Source organism: Tenebrio molitor, chromosome 3 (assembly GCF_963966145.1).
Source record: "Tenebrio molitor chromosome 3, icTenMoli1.1, whole genome shotgun sequence".
NCBI lineage: Eukaryota > Metazoa > Arthropoda > Insecta > Coleoptera > Tenebrionidae > Tenebrio > Tenebrio molitor.
The window spans coordinates 24,043,348-24,058,527 of record NC_091048.1 but is presented as its reverse complement, the minus strand read 5'-3'; the positions used below and the strand labels follow the sequence as shown (position 1 = coordinate 24,058,527).

Sequence of the window (15,180 nt, the reverse complement as noted above, 5' to 3'; positions counted from 1 at the left end):
AGACTGACTACAATACAATCTCACTACCAACGAATTGAAAGTCCACATGGTGCAGAATTAAAAATGTACTCATTAAATTATTGTTGCATGCATAAAACAACAAACAAATAAAAGATTTCAAGTTGTTGTTTATTGGCACCTGCGGCCTATGCAACCATTTATACGCTAGTGACATGTCACCATAACTCTGGCGGCCATCTCAGCAACCACCGCCAACATCATCGGTCACGTGACCGGTGTTTCTTGCTACGTGTCTGTCGTGTAATCCAAAATCGCTCTCACAAAGTACCGTAAATCCGGACTGGGCCACATATTTGACGTGACAACGTAGAATAAGGCTGTCCGAAGTGCGTCTGTGATCTAATTTAGTGTAATCCATCTGCCACCACCATGGGGAGTAAGTGCAACCCCAGCTAACCTCCTTTCTATTTTTATTTATTTCTAAAATTACCACCCCTCGTGCGTGTGTTTACGCCCAACGGCCCCAATCGACTTTTCAGTGTCCCAACTAACTACACTCTCTCTTTTCCAGTAAAATTTCTAGAAGTAATCAAGCCGTTCTGCAGCATCCTGCCAGAGATAGCCAAGCCTGAGCGAAAGGTGAGTTTTCCGCGATTTCCCACGCGCTTTTCCACGATTTCCGCCACGATCGCCCCAATCAGGTCACAAACCAACCATCGCATCGCGAAATTTGCCGATTTTCATCACTTTTCATTCATCTAATTTGCAACAGCTGTTGTTCTTAACATGTGGCACGCTCCCTGTTACAGATTCAATTCAGGGAGAAAGTACTATGGACGGCGATCACTCTCTTCATTTTCCTCGTCTGTTGCCAGGTATTTTCACCGATTTTTGGTGTTTCACGCGGGTCTACATCATCTTCTATTCTAGATACCTCTTTTCGGCATCATGAGCTCAGACTCAGCCGATCCGTTTTACTGGATACGTGTCATTCTCGCCTCGAACAGAGGCACCTTGATGGAACTGGGTATTTCACCGATCGTAACGTCAGGGTTGATAATGCAGCTGCTAGCTGGGGCCAAGATTATTGAAGTCGGAGACACACCAAAGGACAGGGCGTTATTTAACGGCGCACAAAAACGTGGGTATTCATTTAATTTAATCGGATTTTACCCTAATTACGACAATTTCGAATGATTACGCCTTAGAATTGGTTTTGTTGAAAGGAAATGTTTTTTTAAATTATTTTAAATTAGGCAACAGTCACACAGTTCAAACTAGACAAGTAGAATTGGTGTGACACGCATTGTAATTGTTCTGTTATCTGCTTTCAATTGATAAACCAATTTTAGTAAATTGTGTACAGTAGCAACAAAAAGTAATGAACATCTACTACACCTGTCACTAGGATACAGTTCCTCAGATACTTTTGTTGGAGTTTCTGAAAGCAAAAATCAAAATTTTCGGGAGAAAAAAGTGTTTCTGACACTTTGTTCAGCTCTGAATAAGCAAATATTAAATGTCTTATTGGAACCCATGATACGGCTGCGGTAGTATAGTATAATTCAGAATAAGTGGCATCGCGGTAGGCGTGGATTACCTAAAGTGAGCTTTGTTATGTTAAAAAAAAATTACTAAACATGTGAAACCATCATTACTTCATTTTGAGGTTATGCGTCGCATTATTTTGACATGATTTTGACCCACAGGACAGGAGAGATAACCCACAGAAAAATAATAAAAGTTTTACGAATTAATTGAAGTGGGGGTCAAATACTATAACAAGAAAGTAAACCCCCAACAGCGTCAAAGCTAGGGTATTATTATTTACCAAGGGTCTTGCTGCCAACATAAATTTGAATTTCCAACGCCTACCGCGATGCCACTTATTATAATTGGTACAATTACTTTACGTCAAATAAGAAACTGGTGTCTTTTCACTTGTTTTTTTTTTTTTTTTGTAATGTTTGGAACTTATCCGTCACTTCAACAATGTTAAAATATTGCTTTGTTCTTCAGTATTCGGTATGGTAATCACAGTGGGTCAGGCCATCGTGTACGTGATGACAGGCATGTACGGAGACCCTGCCGAGATAGGCGCCGGAGTGTGTCTCCTGATCATCATCCAGTTGTTCGTGGCGGGTCTCATCGTGCTGCTCCTCGACGAACTCCTGCAGAAAGGCTACGGCCTCGGCTCGGGCATCTCCCTCTTCATCGCGACCAACATCTGCGAAACCATAATCTGGAAGGCATTCTCACCGGCGACCGTCAACACCGGAAGAGGCACAGAATTCGAGGGCGCCGTCATCGCCCTCTTCCACTTGTTGACCACGCGTCAGGACAAAATCAGAGCGCTGCGCGAGGCCTTCTACAGACAGAACCTACCAAACTTGATGAATTTGCTCGCCACTGTTCTCGTTTTCGCCATAGTGATATACTTCCAAGGGTTCAGAGTCGACTTGCCGATCAAGAGCGCCAGATACCGCGGCCAGTATTCGAGCTACCCAATCAAACTCTTCTACACCTCCAACATCCCCATCATCTTGCAGTCGGCGTTGGTGTCGAATCTCTACGTCATTTCTCAAATGTTGGCGGTGAAATTCCAGGGCAACTTCTTGATCAACATGTTGGGGGTTTGGGCCGACGTGGGCGGCGGCGGCCCCGCGCGTTCCTACCCCATCGGTGGTCTCTGCTACTATCTGTCGCCCCCGGAAAGCGTCGGTCACATTCTCGAAGATCCGATCCACGCCCTCCTCTACATCTTCTTCATGTTGGGCTCGTGTGCCTTCTTCTCTAAGACGTGGATCGAGGTGTCGGGAAGTTCGGCCAAAGACGTCGCCAAGCAACTCAAAGAACAGCAGATGGTGATGCGCGGACACAGGGACAACTCGATGATTCACGAGTTGAATCGGTACATCCCGACGGCGGCGGCTTTCGGAGGGTTGTGTATCGGCGCCCTCTCCGTCTTGGCCGACTTCCTGGGGGCCATCGGGTCAGGTACCGGTATCTTATTGGCCGTTACGATCATCTATCAGTACTTTGAAATATTCGTCAAAGAACAAAGCGACATGGGCGGCATGGGCGCCCTCTTGTTCTAAAGCAATCGAAATATCATGAGCGCAAGCTTGACTGATATTGTGATTAATTTCTTCTTGTTATCGTAAATGTTGACTGTCGCACTTGTCCTTCAGATTGTAAATTTCGTTTACCTCAAATTGCGACGGTTAATATTTCTTCCGGTCACTTTGTAGATCAGGTGATCATTTTTTTGTACTAAAAATAAGATAATATTAAAGAATATTTTTTCATTGTATATTTACATTCAGTTTTTCTGCATTTTATGGATGTTGATATTTGTGAGTGGCTTTCCATAAGATATGTCTGGTTTATATACATAATTGCATCGTTTTTCATGCAAAAGGTTGTGTGTTTCGGTCATTTTGTTATAGATTATAATTTATTTTAAATACACATAATTCCGTAATCGTCTCGTTTTTAATACCTCTTCCACCATCTCATTTCTTGTAAAAGTACTTTCACTTTGCTGATGCAGATTAAACAATGTTAATGCAAAAAAACCAGATAAGTTCTTATGTAACTGTGGCATTTCACTTATAAATGTCGATCAACCGACAAAAGTAGTAATAAATAAAATCTTACTTCTGGACCAGGTTGTTTGACATACGGAAAAATCGCCGAAAAATGACCAAGAAAAAACTAAAATTCTTCAAAAATCACTAATTTTTATGCACCCTAAAAGTACCTACCCAAATATCTATTGACGATTCTAGCTATCAGTGAGATATCTGGTACAATATTATAAGATACACTCAAGCCGGTGGCTACTCAAATGATTTGTGTTTTTATAACAAAACGACGGTTTAATTGAAATTTATTGTTTAAAAATTACTAAAAATAAGACCGCTAAAACAAAATGTGTTTTTGGCTGTACAAAACGAGTCGAAGCATGTTTCTATTGATTTCTGCGTTGTGGCGTAAAAGCAAAATATGTTTTCTGTTCTAAAGACTGGAGAGAAGGAAAGCATGGGAAAGTGCTTTATCCATGGGAAAACCTTCCTCTAATTATTAGGGTCTGTGGTGTATGTAAGACATTAATGAAACAAAAATCGATTATTTTATTGAGTTTCTTTTATTTAGAATTTTATTTTCAATATTTGACTGAATCCCCAATGCTAAATCGAGCCCCTCAGCGTCATCATTCGAAATAAAAAACTTTTTTATTCTGCGAATTTGAACTAAGACCTCTTTAGCTGTCATCGGTGGTTCCTCATCCTTCACTTCTTCGGCCCCCACCTCTGGCTCTTCCTCATTGTTTGGGCTTTCGTCTATAATACGCAAAAATATTTTTGTTCAATAAAAGAAAAACATCAAGTATGTAATGTATCGTGCGTTCATTTAAATTTCTCCACAAAGTTGGCGTTGAGAGTCGATTGTGAACGCACTACGGATTATCAATCACGGATCAGCTGTTTAAATCTTACGTTTTTACACGAGTGGTGCGTTCACAATCGACTCTTCAACGCCAACTTTGAGGAGAAATTTAAATGAACGCAGGATACCTTCGCGAATCAGATCTGCTACATTCAGCGAATTATTTTCCGTATCAAGTCTTTCATCGATGTCCGCGTACGCTAGATCGCTCGACGGGTCGTATAATCTCAACAGGTCTTGAAGTTCTCCGTCATTTTGTGGATTTTCGCCTTCACCGTTGGTATTTACGAATCCAGACTTTACGAAACAACGCAACACCGTTTCTTTACTTATTTTGTTTACTGACGATGTTATCCAATGGATAGCATCTAAGATGGTAATGTTTTTTGCGAGTTCATGTGCTGATGTTGCATTATCCATGTTAGCTAGTAGATGCCTCAACACACACTTCCTATAGAGTGTTTTAAAGTTTTTTAATATTCCTTGACCCAAGGGTTGGCAAGTCGCACTCAGATTAGGTGCAAGGAAAACGACAGTTACGTTGCTGAAATTTGTTTTGCGATGAGAGGCAGCGTTATCCATTAACAACATTATTTTTCGATTCTGGCAAATCATTTTATTGTTTAATCTAGTCAACCACGTGGTCATTATCTCTCTGGTCATCCAGGCCTTTGTGTTTGAATGCCAGTCTACATGCAACAAATTGATGTCAACACCTTCGAAGCACCGAGGCTTTTTAGTCTTTCCAATCACCAGAGGAGTTTCAAATTCACCGAACATGTTTGTGCATAAGAGTACAGTCAATCGTTCCTTTGAGACTTTTCCTTCTTTACAACGCTCATCTTTCAACTGCACAGTTTTCTCCGGAAGTGCTCTAAAAAATAGGGCGGTCTCATCACAGTTAAAAATGTTTTTCGGTTCAAAATCGGCGCAATATTCTTGCAGCTTTTCCAACCAATCTGTGACTAGTTCTGTAGTACTGTGGTACTGTATTGATGCTCCTTCTCCACTCATGGTCTTGTAAGAGATGTTATGCCGCGTTTTAAATTTGTCGAGCCATCCCTCGGAGGCTTTAAAATCCGTTTGCCCTAAATTTTGTGCAACTTCCAAGGCCTTTTCTCGTATAAGTGGACCGGAAATTGGGATGTACGCGGCCCGAGCACGGCAAAACCATTCAAAAACGGCATTGTCAATGATCAAGCCGGGCGATTTAGGAAATGATCTACGGGATTGCTCGTTTCCGTGTTTGATGAATCTATCCAAAAGTTCCTTTTTATTCTTTAGAATTTCACTTGCCTGAGTCTTTCCGATCTTGTATTTTGCTGCTAAGGCTCGTGTACTTAATTTATCCTGTTCACTTGCTTTTATAATGTCCACCTTTTCTTTCAATGTCAAACGCACACGGGAAGACATATTCGCTGTAACAACTCGAAAGTCGACACCACACTGAAGAAGTAACTAGTAACTAAGTATAAGTAAGCATGTTTGCAAAATGGCGTAATAGAGATCCAAGAATTAACCTCAGCGGAAACGACTATTCTCAGAAAACATTTGTTTTCGCGGGGCTGCTGTCCGCTTTGGAAAGATTTTTGTGGTTAGATATTGAATGAAAAGGCTGTCCGCGTCCGTCATTGGGAGTGTCCGTTTTATAGAAGAATTTAATGTGAAGAAACTGACGGGACGACAACGGGGAATCGTAACTTGCCCGTTCAAAGGATTATCATACATTTTTTCAATAATTCAATAAATATATTTCCAACAACAGGACATGGTTATGGCACAACGGCGCTTCATAATTTTGTATCAAAATAAAATATTGTATGAATCAATACAAAACTATCGATTTTAACCTAAATGTTAACTTTTAGTGACTTTTACTACTGATTTTGTAAGGTGGCTGCCAGTGGCTGCACTGTTCGACCGCCCGCCCAACGGCCCAACGTGCTTGTTTTTCTTATGGCACGTTATGATTACGAAACTTAACCCTACTTTAATATCTTTTTATTTTTAAAAATGAAAAAACGGCAACAAAGTCAAGTATCTGAGAGTGATGAAGACCAAGTGACGAAGAAAAATGTACCGTTTCATTATTTTTTGTATGATGAAGTAATGATTGTGTTTTAGGTTACTGCAAATCGACTGGAACAATTCATTGAAGATTCGGATTTAACGCAAGTCTCTATAGACTGTAGGATTTCTAAAGATGAGGACGTTTGTGTGCTGGAAGTTCCTAAAGATATTGACCCTGCAAATTTTATTGGAAAGTTGGTGAATTTTGATCGAGAGACAAAAGTCAAAATAAATAAGAAAAAATACGTTATTGAGCCTTGTATGGAGAATTTAAAACCAATCGCTTTGCTTACTAATAAGTTAAAAATTATAAAACCAGTGGCTAACTTAAAATTATGTGAATACAAAAAACATAAAAGCATTGATCAAGTTGTGGAGAGTGGAAGTTCAAGAATTTCTTTTTGTGAAAATGTGGGAGATCATCATCCTTTGCTTGGAGCTGAGTACAAAAACAAAATTGTCTTGGATGAGAAGATCAAAGAAAAACTTGATTGCACAATTGACAATGTGTTGAAAAAAATGAAAAAGGAAAAGAAACACAAAGAAAAAAGAAGATCGAGCGAAAAAAGAAATGAAAAGTTAGATGAGTCAGTATTCACACTTCTTGAGTCACACGATGCTGATAAAAGTAAAAACAGCCCTAAAAAACCCAAAAAAAGTAAACACAATAGTATTGTAAATAGCACAGCTATAGGTGGTTTCCAGCTGCCCATTTTTGAGTTTGATGTTAGTGGTATAGTGGGCAAAGAAGAGCAAGAAACAGAAGATGAAGAAGAAAATGCAGTGCAAAATGAGTTTGAAGTAAAAAAAGAAAGACTGAGTGAACACAAAAAGAAGAAAAAGAAGGCTGGTAAGTCTTTTACAGAGTCAATAGTAGATACTGAAGACTCTATGAATGAAGAAAATGAGGTGCAAAATGAGTTTCAAGTAAAAAAAGAGACGTCAAATAAATACAAGAAGAAAAAAGAGAAGGCAGATGGACCTTTCATTAAGTCAGTAGAAGAGCCAACAACAGATATTGAAGAATCCATGAATGAAGAATTTGAAGGACAAAATAAGTTTGAAGTGAAAAAGAAGACGCCAGATAAGCTCAAGAAGAAAAAACAGAAGGCAGATGGAGATTTTATTAAGCCAATCACAGATACTGAAGAATCTATGAATGAAGAATATGTAGCCCAAAATGAGTTTGAAGTAAAAAAAGAGACGCCAACTAAGCTCAAGAAGAAGAAGAAGAAACAGAAGGCAAATGGACCTTTCGTTAAGCCAATAGAAAAGTCAATAACAGATACTGAAGAATCGATGAATGAAGAATATGCAGCGCAAGATGAGTTTGAAGTAAAAAAAGAGACGCCAAATAAGCTCAAGAAGAAGAAACAGAAGGCAAATGGACCTTTAGTTAAGCCAACAGAAAAGTCAATAACAGATACTGAAGAATCGATGAATGAAGAATATGCAGCGCAAGATGAGTTTGAAGTAAAAAAAAAGACGCCAAATAAGCTCAAGAAGAAGAAACAGAAGGCAAATGGACCTTTCATTAAGCCAACAGAAAAGTCAGTAACAGATACTGAAGAATCTACGAATGAAGAATATGCAGCGCAAAATAAGTTTGAAGTAAAAAAAGAGACGCCAAATAAGCTCAAGAAGAAGAAACAGAAGGTAGATGGACCTTTCATTAAGCCAATAGAAGAGCCAATAACAGATACTGACGAATCTATGAATGAAGAATATGCAGTGCAAAGTCCATTTGCAGTAAAAAAAGAGAGCCCAAATAAGCATAAAAAGAAGAAAAAGAGGGCTGATGAATCTTTCAATAAGCCAATAGAACAGCCAATAACATATACTGAAGAATCTGTGAATGAAGAATATGCAGTGCAAGATCTATTTGCAACAAAAAAAGATAGTGCAAATAAGCACAAAAAGAAGAAAAAAGGGATTGAGGAATCTTTCATTAAGCCAATAGAAGAGCCAACAACAGATACTGAAGAAAATGCAGTGCAATATGAGTTTCATGTAAAAAAAGAGACACCAGAGAAGCACAAAAAGAAGAAAGAGAAGGATGATGAAACGTTTACAAAGCTAATGGACGAAACAGACAACAGTTCAAAAAAGAAAAAAAAGACAAATGAAGTGAGAGTGAAAGGAAAAGAGTTGTATGAGCTTGCGGTAGGGTCGTCTGCTGAAAAAAGTACAAAGAAAAGGAAGAAAGAACGTGAGACGGACGATGAAAGTAGCAGCCCCAAAAATAAGAAAATCAAGAAAGAAAAAGAATCAGACGAAGAGACTAATTCGTTGATTTTTGATATTTTAAATAAAGTTAAGAACGAACTGGACACATCCGTCAAACATAAAAAGAAAAAGAAGCCGAACAGCTGATCTTTACTAGTTTTAAATGGTTTTACATCATGGCGATTTTGTTGAATAAAATTTTATTTTACAGTAACGCCGTTTTGTTTACATTTTGGAGCGCATGCGCCGACACCGTTTGTTGTGGGCAAGATGGCGGGCATGAAAGTGTTGTCTGAGTCGGTAAGTGATTCCTGAGTATTTACTTAGTGTCACGTGACAACTTTCGCCCCGACGCCGGTCTAATTCGAAAAAACAACGCCGCCACCGTTGTCGCACCTCCAACAACGCCCCTTGACGCGAACCGATCGTTCACCGCGTCGCGTTCCATCGAAAGCAAAAGTTACAGCGGACCAGCGGTGTAATGCCGTCGCCTCAACGGCAAACATGGCGATTGGTCACCTGAGCGAGCGCTCGATTTTTTTGACCTTGAAGGATTTTTCGATAAAATGCCACCTGGAGCCGGTTTGTTGTTTTCCTGTTTCGAAGGCGCAGCAGAAATAGGCCAGCACGATAAAAACGGCTGGGTGAGGGGGGCGAGGCGGCCCCCGGAGCTGCGGTCGCACGCCGATTAAAAAAATTGCGCGCAGAAAGCCGGGTGCTGTCTGTGCAATTTTATTTTGGATTTTTAGACGCGTGTGTCGACACGTGGACGACTGCTTCTTGTCTGACCCTTAGCCCACTTTCTGAGCACCTGTCGGCCACCGTACACTGTAAAAATAAACTCGTGGGGGTCCGGCCTAATTGTAGATCGATGGGGAGAGATGCCCGACCCAATCTAAATTTTGAAGGACTATTTTCAAAAGGATTATTGTCGAAGATTCATGCGGTGCTGGCGTTTGTTGCTCGACTTCGTCCAAAAAATTGCTGCACTTGCCTTGATGTTCGATAAAAAATAAACATTTTATTTCGCACGACACGTGTGCCCCTTCTACGCGTCTTTGCACTATCGCTGCTTCCTTTGCGAACTTTTTCAAGTATCTTATCTCGGCATCCTGTGTTTTTTAACCAAAACAACTTTGTCCAAAATGTAAACAATCGCTATTACAGACACTGTCTCAGCAGACACGAAATGACTTAATTGCAAATTAATTGCTTACATTTAGGTAACAGAATAATGTGCGATACTTTCCCACGATTGCTTTGTAAGCTACACCGTCGAAAGGTTGTGAAAATCTATGCTCCGTACATTATTTTCTTAAATAATGGATCCACGACTAAACTGTTGAAGAAAATTTAAAAAAAATCGTTGAATCAATGAAAACTTGAAAAACAATATAAATTAAAAGTTTCATTGCGGAAACAAAGTTAAAATACATGTAAATTATATTTTACAACTATTTCACTACTTAATTACAACATTATTACTGGGAAAACTACAAAGTTGTTTATTAAATAAATATTTTTTCAGGGACTGATTTACAAAAGTTTTGACGCAAATTTGGTTGATAATGTGACTGTATAATCGTGTCCAAAAAAAAGAAATTATTCCCTAGAATAACGTTTTGCGTGTTGTGTGTAACTAGAATTTTCAAAAGTAATTTTGAATGCCTAAGGTTGGTTACTATGAATTGAGAGATTAAGTCCAACTAAATATGCCTCCAGAAACCAAAATTTGTTGTGAAACGAAAAAACATCTATCACTTAGCGAGAAATAGAGCCATATGCAACTGGTACAAAAAATTCGCTGCCTTACGGTTACGATATCACCAGAAACCACATAGCCTCCAACCTAACTAAATTTATGGCAACCTGCTGCGTACAACGTCTGCAAGTGAGCGCCCACCCTAATAAAATTCATTTTTTCTTTAAGACAATTATTGTCAAAGTGTTGTCATGTTGGTACAGTTGGTTGCAAAAAAAATGGGAAACGAAAATTTTCCTAAATTTGTTTTTGTCCATTTGTCAATTACATAACTGTCTACTTGGCAATACCTGTCAAATAATTTTGAAAAATGTCATTGAATTTTGACCATAATTCTAACCTATCTCTCGTAAGAAGGTTTCACACTATGAAAAAATTGTAAAAATGTGTCAATTTTATTCTGACAGTTCCCGTTTTTTTTTGCAGCCAACTGTATGAACCAATAGTTTTTTGATGGTTTGATGGTCATTAGGTTGGCAATGTAAAAGGCCTCGGCTTGCGTTATTGAATATGTTCAGTTGCATTTTTCAATGTCATTATCGTCTTTATTTCGTGTCTTTTGATATAAAATTCGCTTAGACCTGAAACTTTTCTGACTTTTGAAAATTATTGACATAACCTCAAACGTGATCTTGAGAGATTTTACGATAGAGATGTTCTGAAACGAAAGGTTTTAGGGTAGAGGTATTGTCATATTTGGTGGCGGAAACAAAAGACCGAGAAATGTCACAAAAATGTATTGTTAGTGCAAATTTCTCATAAACGCCGTAAAAAGGAATGTCTAGGTAAATTTAAATTTTCGCTAAATAGATTGAAAAAAACAAATTCTAAGGAAACCAATTTTTGTCAGTGCTTCAAAAGGAAAAGTTATTCTCATGTGATCAAACGTATTACAAATTATTTCTCTAGTTCTTATTGCCAGTTTGCTGCATTTCTGTCGAAATCACGAACGTCTTTGAGAAATTTGACACTGACAATACACACAAATATGTGACATTTCTCAGTCTTTTGTTTCCGCCAGCAAATATGAAAATATCTCTAGTACAGTCTGGTCTTTGAGTGAATTTTAACATTGTCAATTGTCAAAAAAAAGGACTAAAACCTACAAACATGCTATAATTATGTCAACGCCCTAGGCCCCTAGGATTTAGAGATATTCGTTGCATCGCATTTTTTAAGGAATGATTTCCCTTGTTTCCAGTGTTTACGCATCTTAACGCTTGATTTTTAGTTTTATTCTTTCGGAGTGGCTGATATCAAACCATTCAAAAATGTTTCTTTGCTTTAATTGCAAATACAGGTTCGCTCAGCAGATTATGTAGTAGAGTCGGCTGTTTGTAAATCCGATGCGGTGAGCAGTGGCACTTTATTGTTCAAATAATGATTGTGGAAAAACAAGCCGATATTCAAATTATCTACCGATTCTGTTTAACAAACATGTAATAAATGACGGTATATGATGCACGTTTGTAACAACAACATGCGTCTTATTTTCTAATGGGCTGCACCCACGTATAAGAAAATATTTGATTGGTTCATTAAAATCAAATTCAATAATTTTACTAATTGTTGATTGTATTGTGGAGCAATCAGTCAAATGGTGCGAGATAGTGAACGCGCACCTTTAGCAGGGCCGGCCACAGAAAAAAGAAAAGGAAAAATATTGGACGAAGTTCAACAGAGAACGAATGCAATTTGTTTGCTTATTTGTTTATTTCTTACATTCACTTTATTGTTATTATGTGTTTTCGTGAAAAGAAAAGGGTTTTTATCGGCGAACATTTTTTTAGGGCTCCAAAAGTCAACTGTACCGAACCGTGTTTCTTCGTAGACAAGGCCGGTCCTGTTTTTTCTTTTACTCTCAACAATTTAATGACAAATTCTATTTTACAATATTGATAAATACCAATTTATTTGATTCATTGTGTTTCCGGTTTCTCAGAGAACAAATTGAAAATCTTTTGTCCTTTCTGTTGAATCCTACCCTTGTAAGTTTTATTTTCTAACGAAAGTCAAAAACATTTCACATTTGATTTTGCTAATCTCAACTGAAACCTTTGCCCGACTTAAAGACTGTTTCTGTTGCCCAGAATTTATTTTTTCTTTTATCTTCTTAAAAATAGAATATTTGCTTCAACCAGAAATTGTCCTGTTCTATTTATTTGTATTAAATGTATGTACATTCAAAATCAAGAGAAGTTAGGTCGGGTGATCTTGCTGGTCGTCTGATGTATCGATTCTTGTAAACTCATTATTAAATTACATTTGACACTTGTAGGAAAAAAAAACTTACAACGTCAAGAAGTGATTCAACTGTAAGAGTATGATTAGACATGATGTAATTAACAATACTTCCAAGTATACCACCTTTGCTCACCTGGTGTGTATTTTTATTTTTGAATTTGTTAAAATTCCTTTCCGAGATTTTTACTTCCACAAAAATGTGTAAGCGCTAATTATAGCGTATCTCAAAGATTTATTTTTGTTAACCACGTGCTTAGTGTTAGGACCAGTATTTACAGAATTCCATGTAAAACTTAATTTCAAAGTCTAGGACGAATAAGGATTGTGTTACATACCTGCACATGAAAAATGAGTGGTCTGGTGATTAACTCCTACGCCTGTTGGACTAAAATCCTAATAATTTATTTCACATTTGCCGTGTGAATAAATATACAGGGAAATAGCACGAGCAAAATCTGCTCCTGCTTCAATTAGAGAACAAGAATAAAATGATTTTTGTAAATATTAACAATTATTACCAAAAATTCACTGGATATCAAAAGTTCTTTAATTTTATTAAGTGAGAAGGTAAACTTTTACACTGTTTGAACTGCTGCTTACAAAATTTGTTGTCTTGTTATGATCATTATGACTTGAATAGTAGTTTATTTAACGAGTTCGTGTGTAATTTGGGCTTTTTTTGGCACTCGTGGGCCTTTAAAACGCGAGTGAACTCATGCCCAAAAAAGCCCAATTTACACACGAACAACGTTTTTTTTTCGACGAGTCCCTTAAAGGCTCCAAATCGCTTAAAATCTTTAAAATTTGCTTGACGTTTCGTTTTGACAAGTTGATATATTTATCAAAAATGATTTAAATCATAAGTCATTATTTACAAACTTATAATTCAAATATCTGGTGTTCATTTAAATTTTTCCTCAAAATTGGCGTTGAGGACTCGATTGTGAACGCACCATTCGTCCGCCTGCAGAGTAAAAACACAAATTGCGCAAAAAGTGAGGTTAGATTTAAACAGCGGATCCGTGATCTGTAATCCGTGGTGCGTTCACAATCGACTCTGCAACGCCTACTTTGAGGATAAATTTAATGAACACCTGATATAATAGAAACTGACAAGCACTAAAACAACTTTTTACAAGAAAATTGTACCTTTCACGTAGTTGAACAGTAAAAAATTCCACACGTTTCTTTTTTTATTTTCCGTTTTAGAATTTTTTTTTTGTTCTCGAGCACTTTTCGCTTCCTCTTCTACCTGCATCTCTGCCGTCTCTGCGCCATACCTTCCCTCTTCACTTTTAATTTTCTTCCTTCATCCTGAAATGAGGAGAACATTATTGTACACGTCCTTTTCGTGTTTTTGATCCTCTCGTACGAGGAAGTAAGTTTCGACGGCCGCTTGGCAACCACCCAGATGCACATCCGGCGGCGGTGCACGTCTTCGGGGGCGCCACCGGGTGGCCTTTTTCGGGCCACCCCCTTAAAATAGAGCCATTCAACCTAGAAAGGCGACGGTGCGGACGCGATTTCCGCGTGCAACAGCCAGAAACCATTATTCGGAGGCTTCGGTAAATTTGTAACCGTGATGAGGTGCCGCAGTATTTATAAAATTTACGGAAAATCCGTTGACCTCCGGCTTAAATTTAGTACGAATTTGAAACCGTGCCAGTACGTATATTTTATTCCGTATGGCGCACGTATATTTCTGTGCGACTTCGTCATTTTTGCCTACGACCGAGGAAGAAAAAAATTGTAATGTTGATGACGCCGGCAACAGTTTTAATTGGCGGGGTTAACGAACCGGGAATTTTCGTTCTGTCGTCGAAATTCAAATGATTTCCCGAAGGAGATCGGTCAGCTCTTGCCGAATCTGTGGGAACTGTGCCTGTTTGAAGCCAACGAAGATGTCTGCACAGTGCACGGTCTCCAAATAAATTCGCAAACAACAAGAGAGACAAGACATGTAATTTCTTTTTACACAGTATTCAGAATTATGGATTAATTAAAATTGTGACGGAAAATTGTTGACATTGGCAGCTGATGTATTTATTTTTAACTCCAACATTTATCTTTATCGGAACAAAGGATTTTGTGCTCCTTTCTGCACATATTTTGATGCGTCCTAATTAAATCATATTTGCATTTGTGTGGTGATAAGATGCTTAGTTATGTAAAACAATCCACGATTTCAGTTGAAATTAATGTTATTTATAGCACAAACCCAAATAATAGAAGTGGAGCGAAAAATCAGTTTGCGCAAGCAACTCTTATCTGATAAAAGAACAACACAAAAATCTTTTATTATGCTCTGTGGATCTATCTACATCACCTATTGAGTGGATTCCAGTTTAATTGGAGTGGTTCAGATCATGTTGTTTCACATAAAAATAAGTAAACATTTAAATCCTGCAGACGGGTAATAGTAGATTAGATACCGAGGTTTCTATACTATTTTATTCGGAACCATT

General features: G+C 38.2%; 3 protein-coding genes and 1 long non-coding RNA gene across 4 annotated transcripts in view; 3 read left to right on the top strand and 1 right to left on the bottom strand.

Moving 5' to 3' along the window:
• Window positions 1–220: 220 nt before the first annotated feature.
• Window positions 221–3,445, top strand: Sec61alpha (SEC61 translocon subunit alpha). Its single transcript, XM_069042326.1, has 5 exons — window positions 221–397; window positions 533–600; window positions 771–836; window positions 892–1,102; window positions 1,981–3,445. Exons 1-5 carry the CDS (start codon window positions 391–393, stop codon window positions 3,057–3,059), a joined length of 1,431 nt encoding a protein of 476 aa, XP_068898427.1. The 5' UTR covers window positions 221–390; the 3' UTR covers window positions 3,060–3,445.
• Window positions 3,446–4,092: 647 nt separating this feature from the next.
• LOC138126546 (uncharacterized) lies at window positions 4,093–6,308 on the bottom strand. Its single transcript, XR_011157871.1, has 2 exons — window positions 4,542–6,308; window positions 4,093–4,307 (listed from the first exon to the last, which is right to left on the bottom strand). It is a non-coding gene; the product is annotated as an uncharacterized lncRNA (long non-coding RNA).
• A 12-nt stretch (window positions 6,309–6,320) lies between these two features.
• LOC138126542 (glutamic acid-rich protein-like) lies at window positions 6,321–8,923 on the top strand. The gene is made up of 2 exons (XM_069042321.1): window positions 6,321–6,489; window positions 6,538–8,923. Exons 1-2 carry the CDS (start codon window positions 6,427–6,429, stop codon window positions 8,854–8,856), a joined length of 2,382 nt encoding a protein of 793 aa, XP_068898422.1. The 5' UTR covers window positions 6,321–6,426; the 3' UTR covers window positions 8,857–8,923.
• The window catches only part of Lk6 (Lk6 kinase), a 31,229-nt gene continuing 24,970 nt past the window's right edge, over window positions 8,922–15,180 (top strand). Inside the window, exon 1 of the mRNA XM_069042325.1 lies at window positions 8,922–9,009. Within this exon, the coding sequence (XP_068898426.1) occupies window positions 8,980–9,009 (30 nt within the window). The 5' untranslated portion in view covers window positions 8,922–8,979. The remainder of the gene's footprint in view (window positions 9,010–15,180) is intronic.

What these genes read in the sequence shown, in the direction of transcription:
- Sec61alpha (XM_069042326.1), top strand. An exon ending in TAGCCAAGCCTGAGCGAAAG is followed by an intron (nt 601 to 770) that starts GTGAGTTTTCCG and finishes TCCCTGTTACAG; the next exon opens with ATTCAATTCAGGGAGAAAGT. An exon ending in ATTTAACGGCGCACAAAAAC is followed by an intron (nt 1,103 to 1,980) that starts GTGGGTATTCAT and finishes TTTGTTCTTCAG; the next exon opens with TATTCGGTATGGTAATCACA.
- LOC138126542 (XM_069042321.1), top strand. Translation starts at nt 6,427, where the DNA reads ATGAAAAAACGGCAACAAAGTCAAGTATCTGAGAGTGATGAAGACCAA. An exon ending in ACCAAGTGACGAAGAAAAAT is followed by an intron (nt 6,490 to 6,537) that starts GTACCGTTTCAT and finishes ATTGTGTTTTAG; the next exon opens with GTTACTGCAAATCGACTGGA.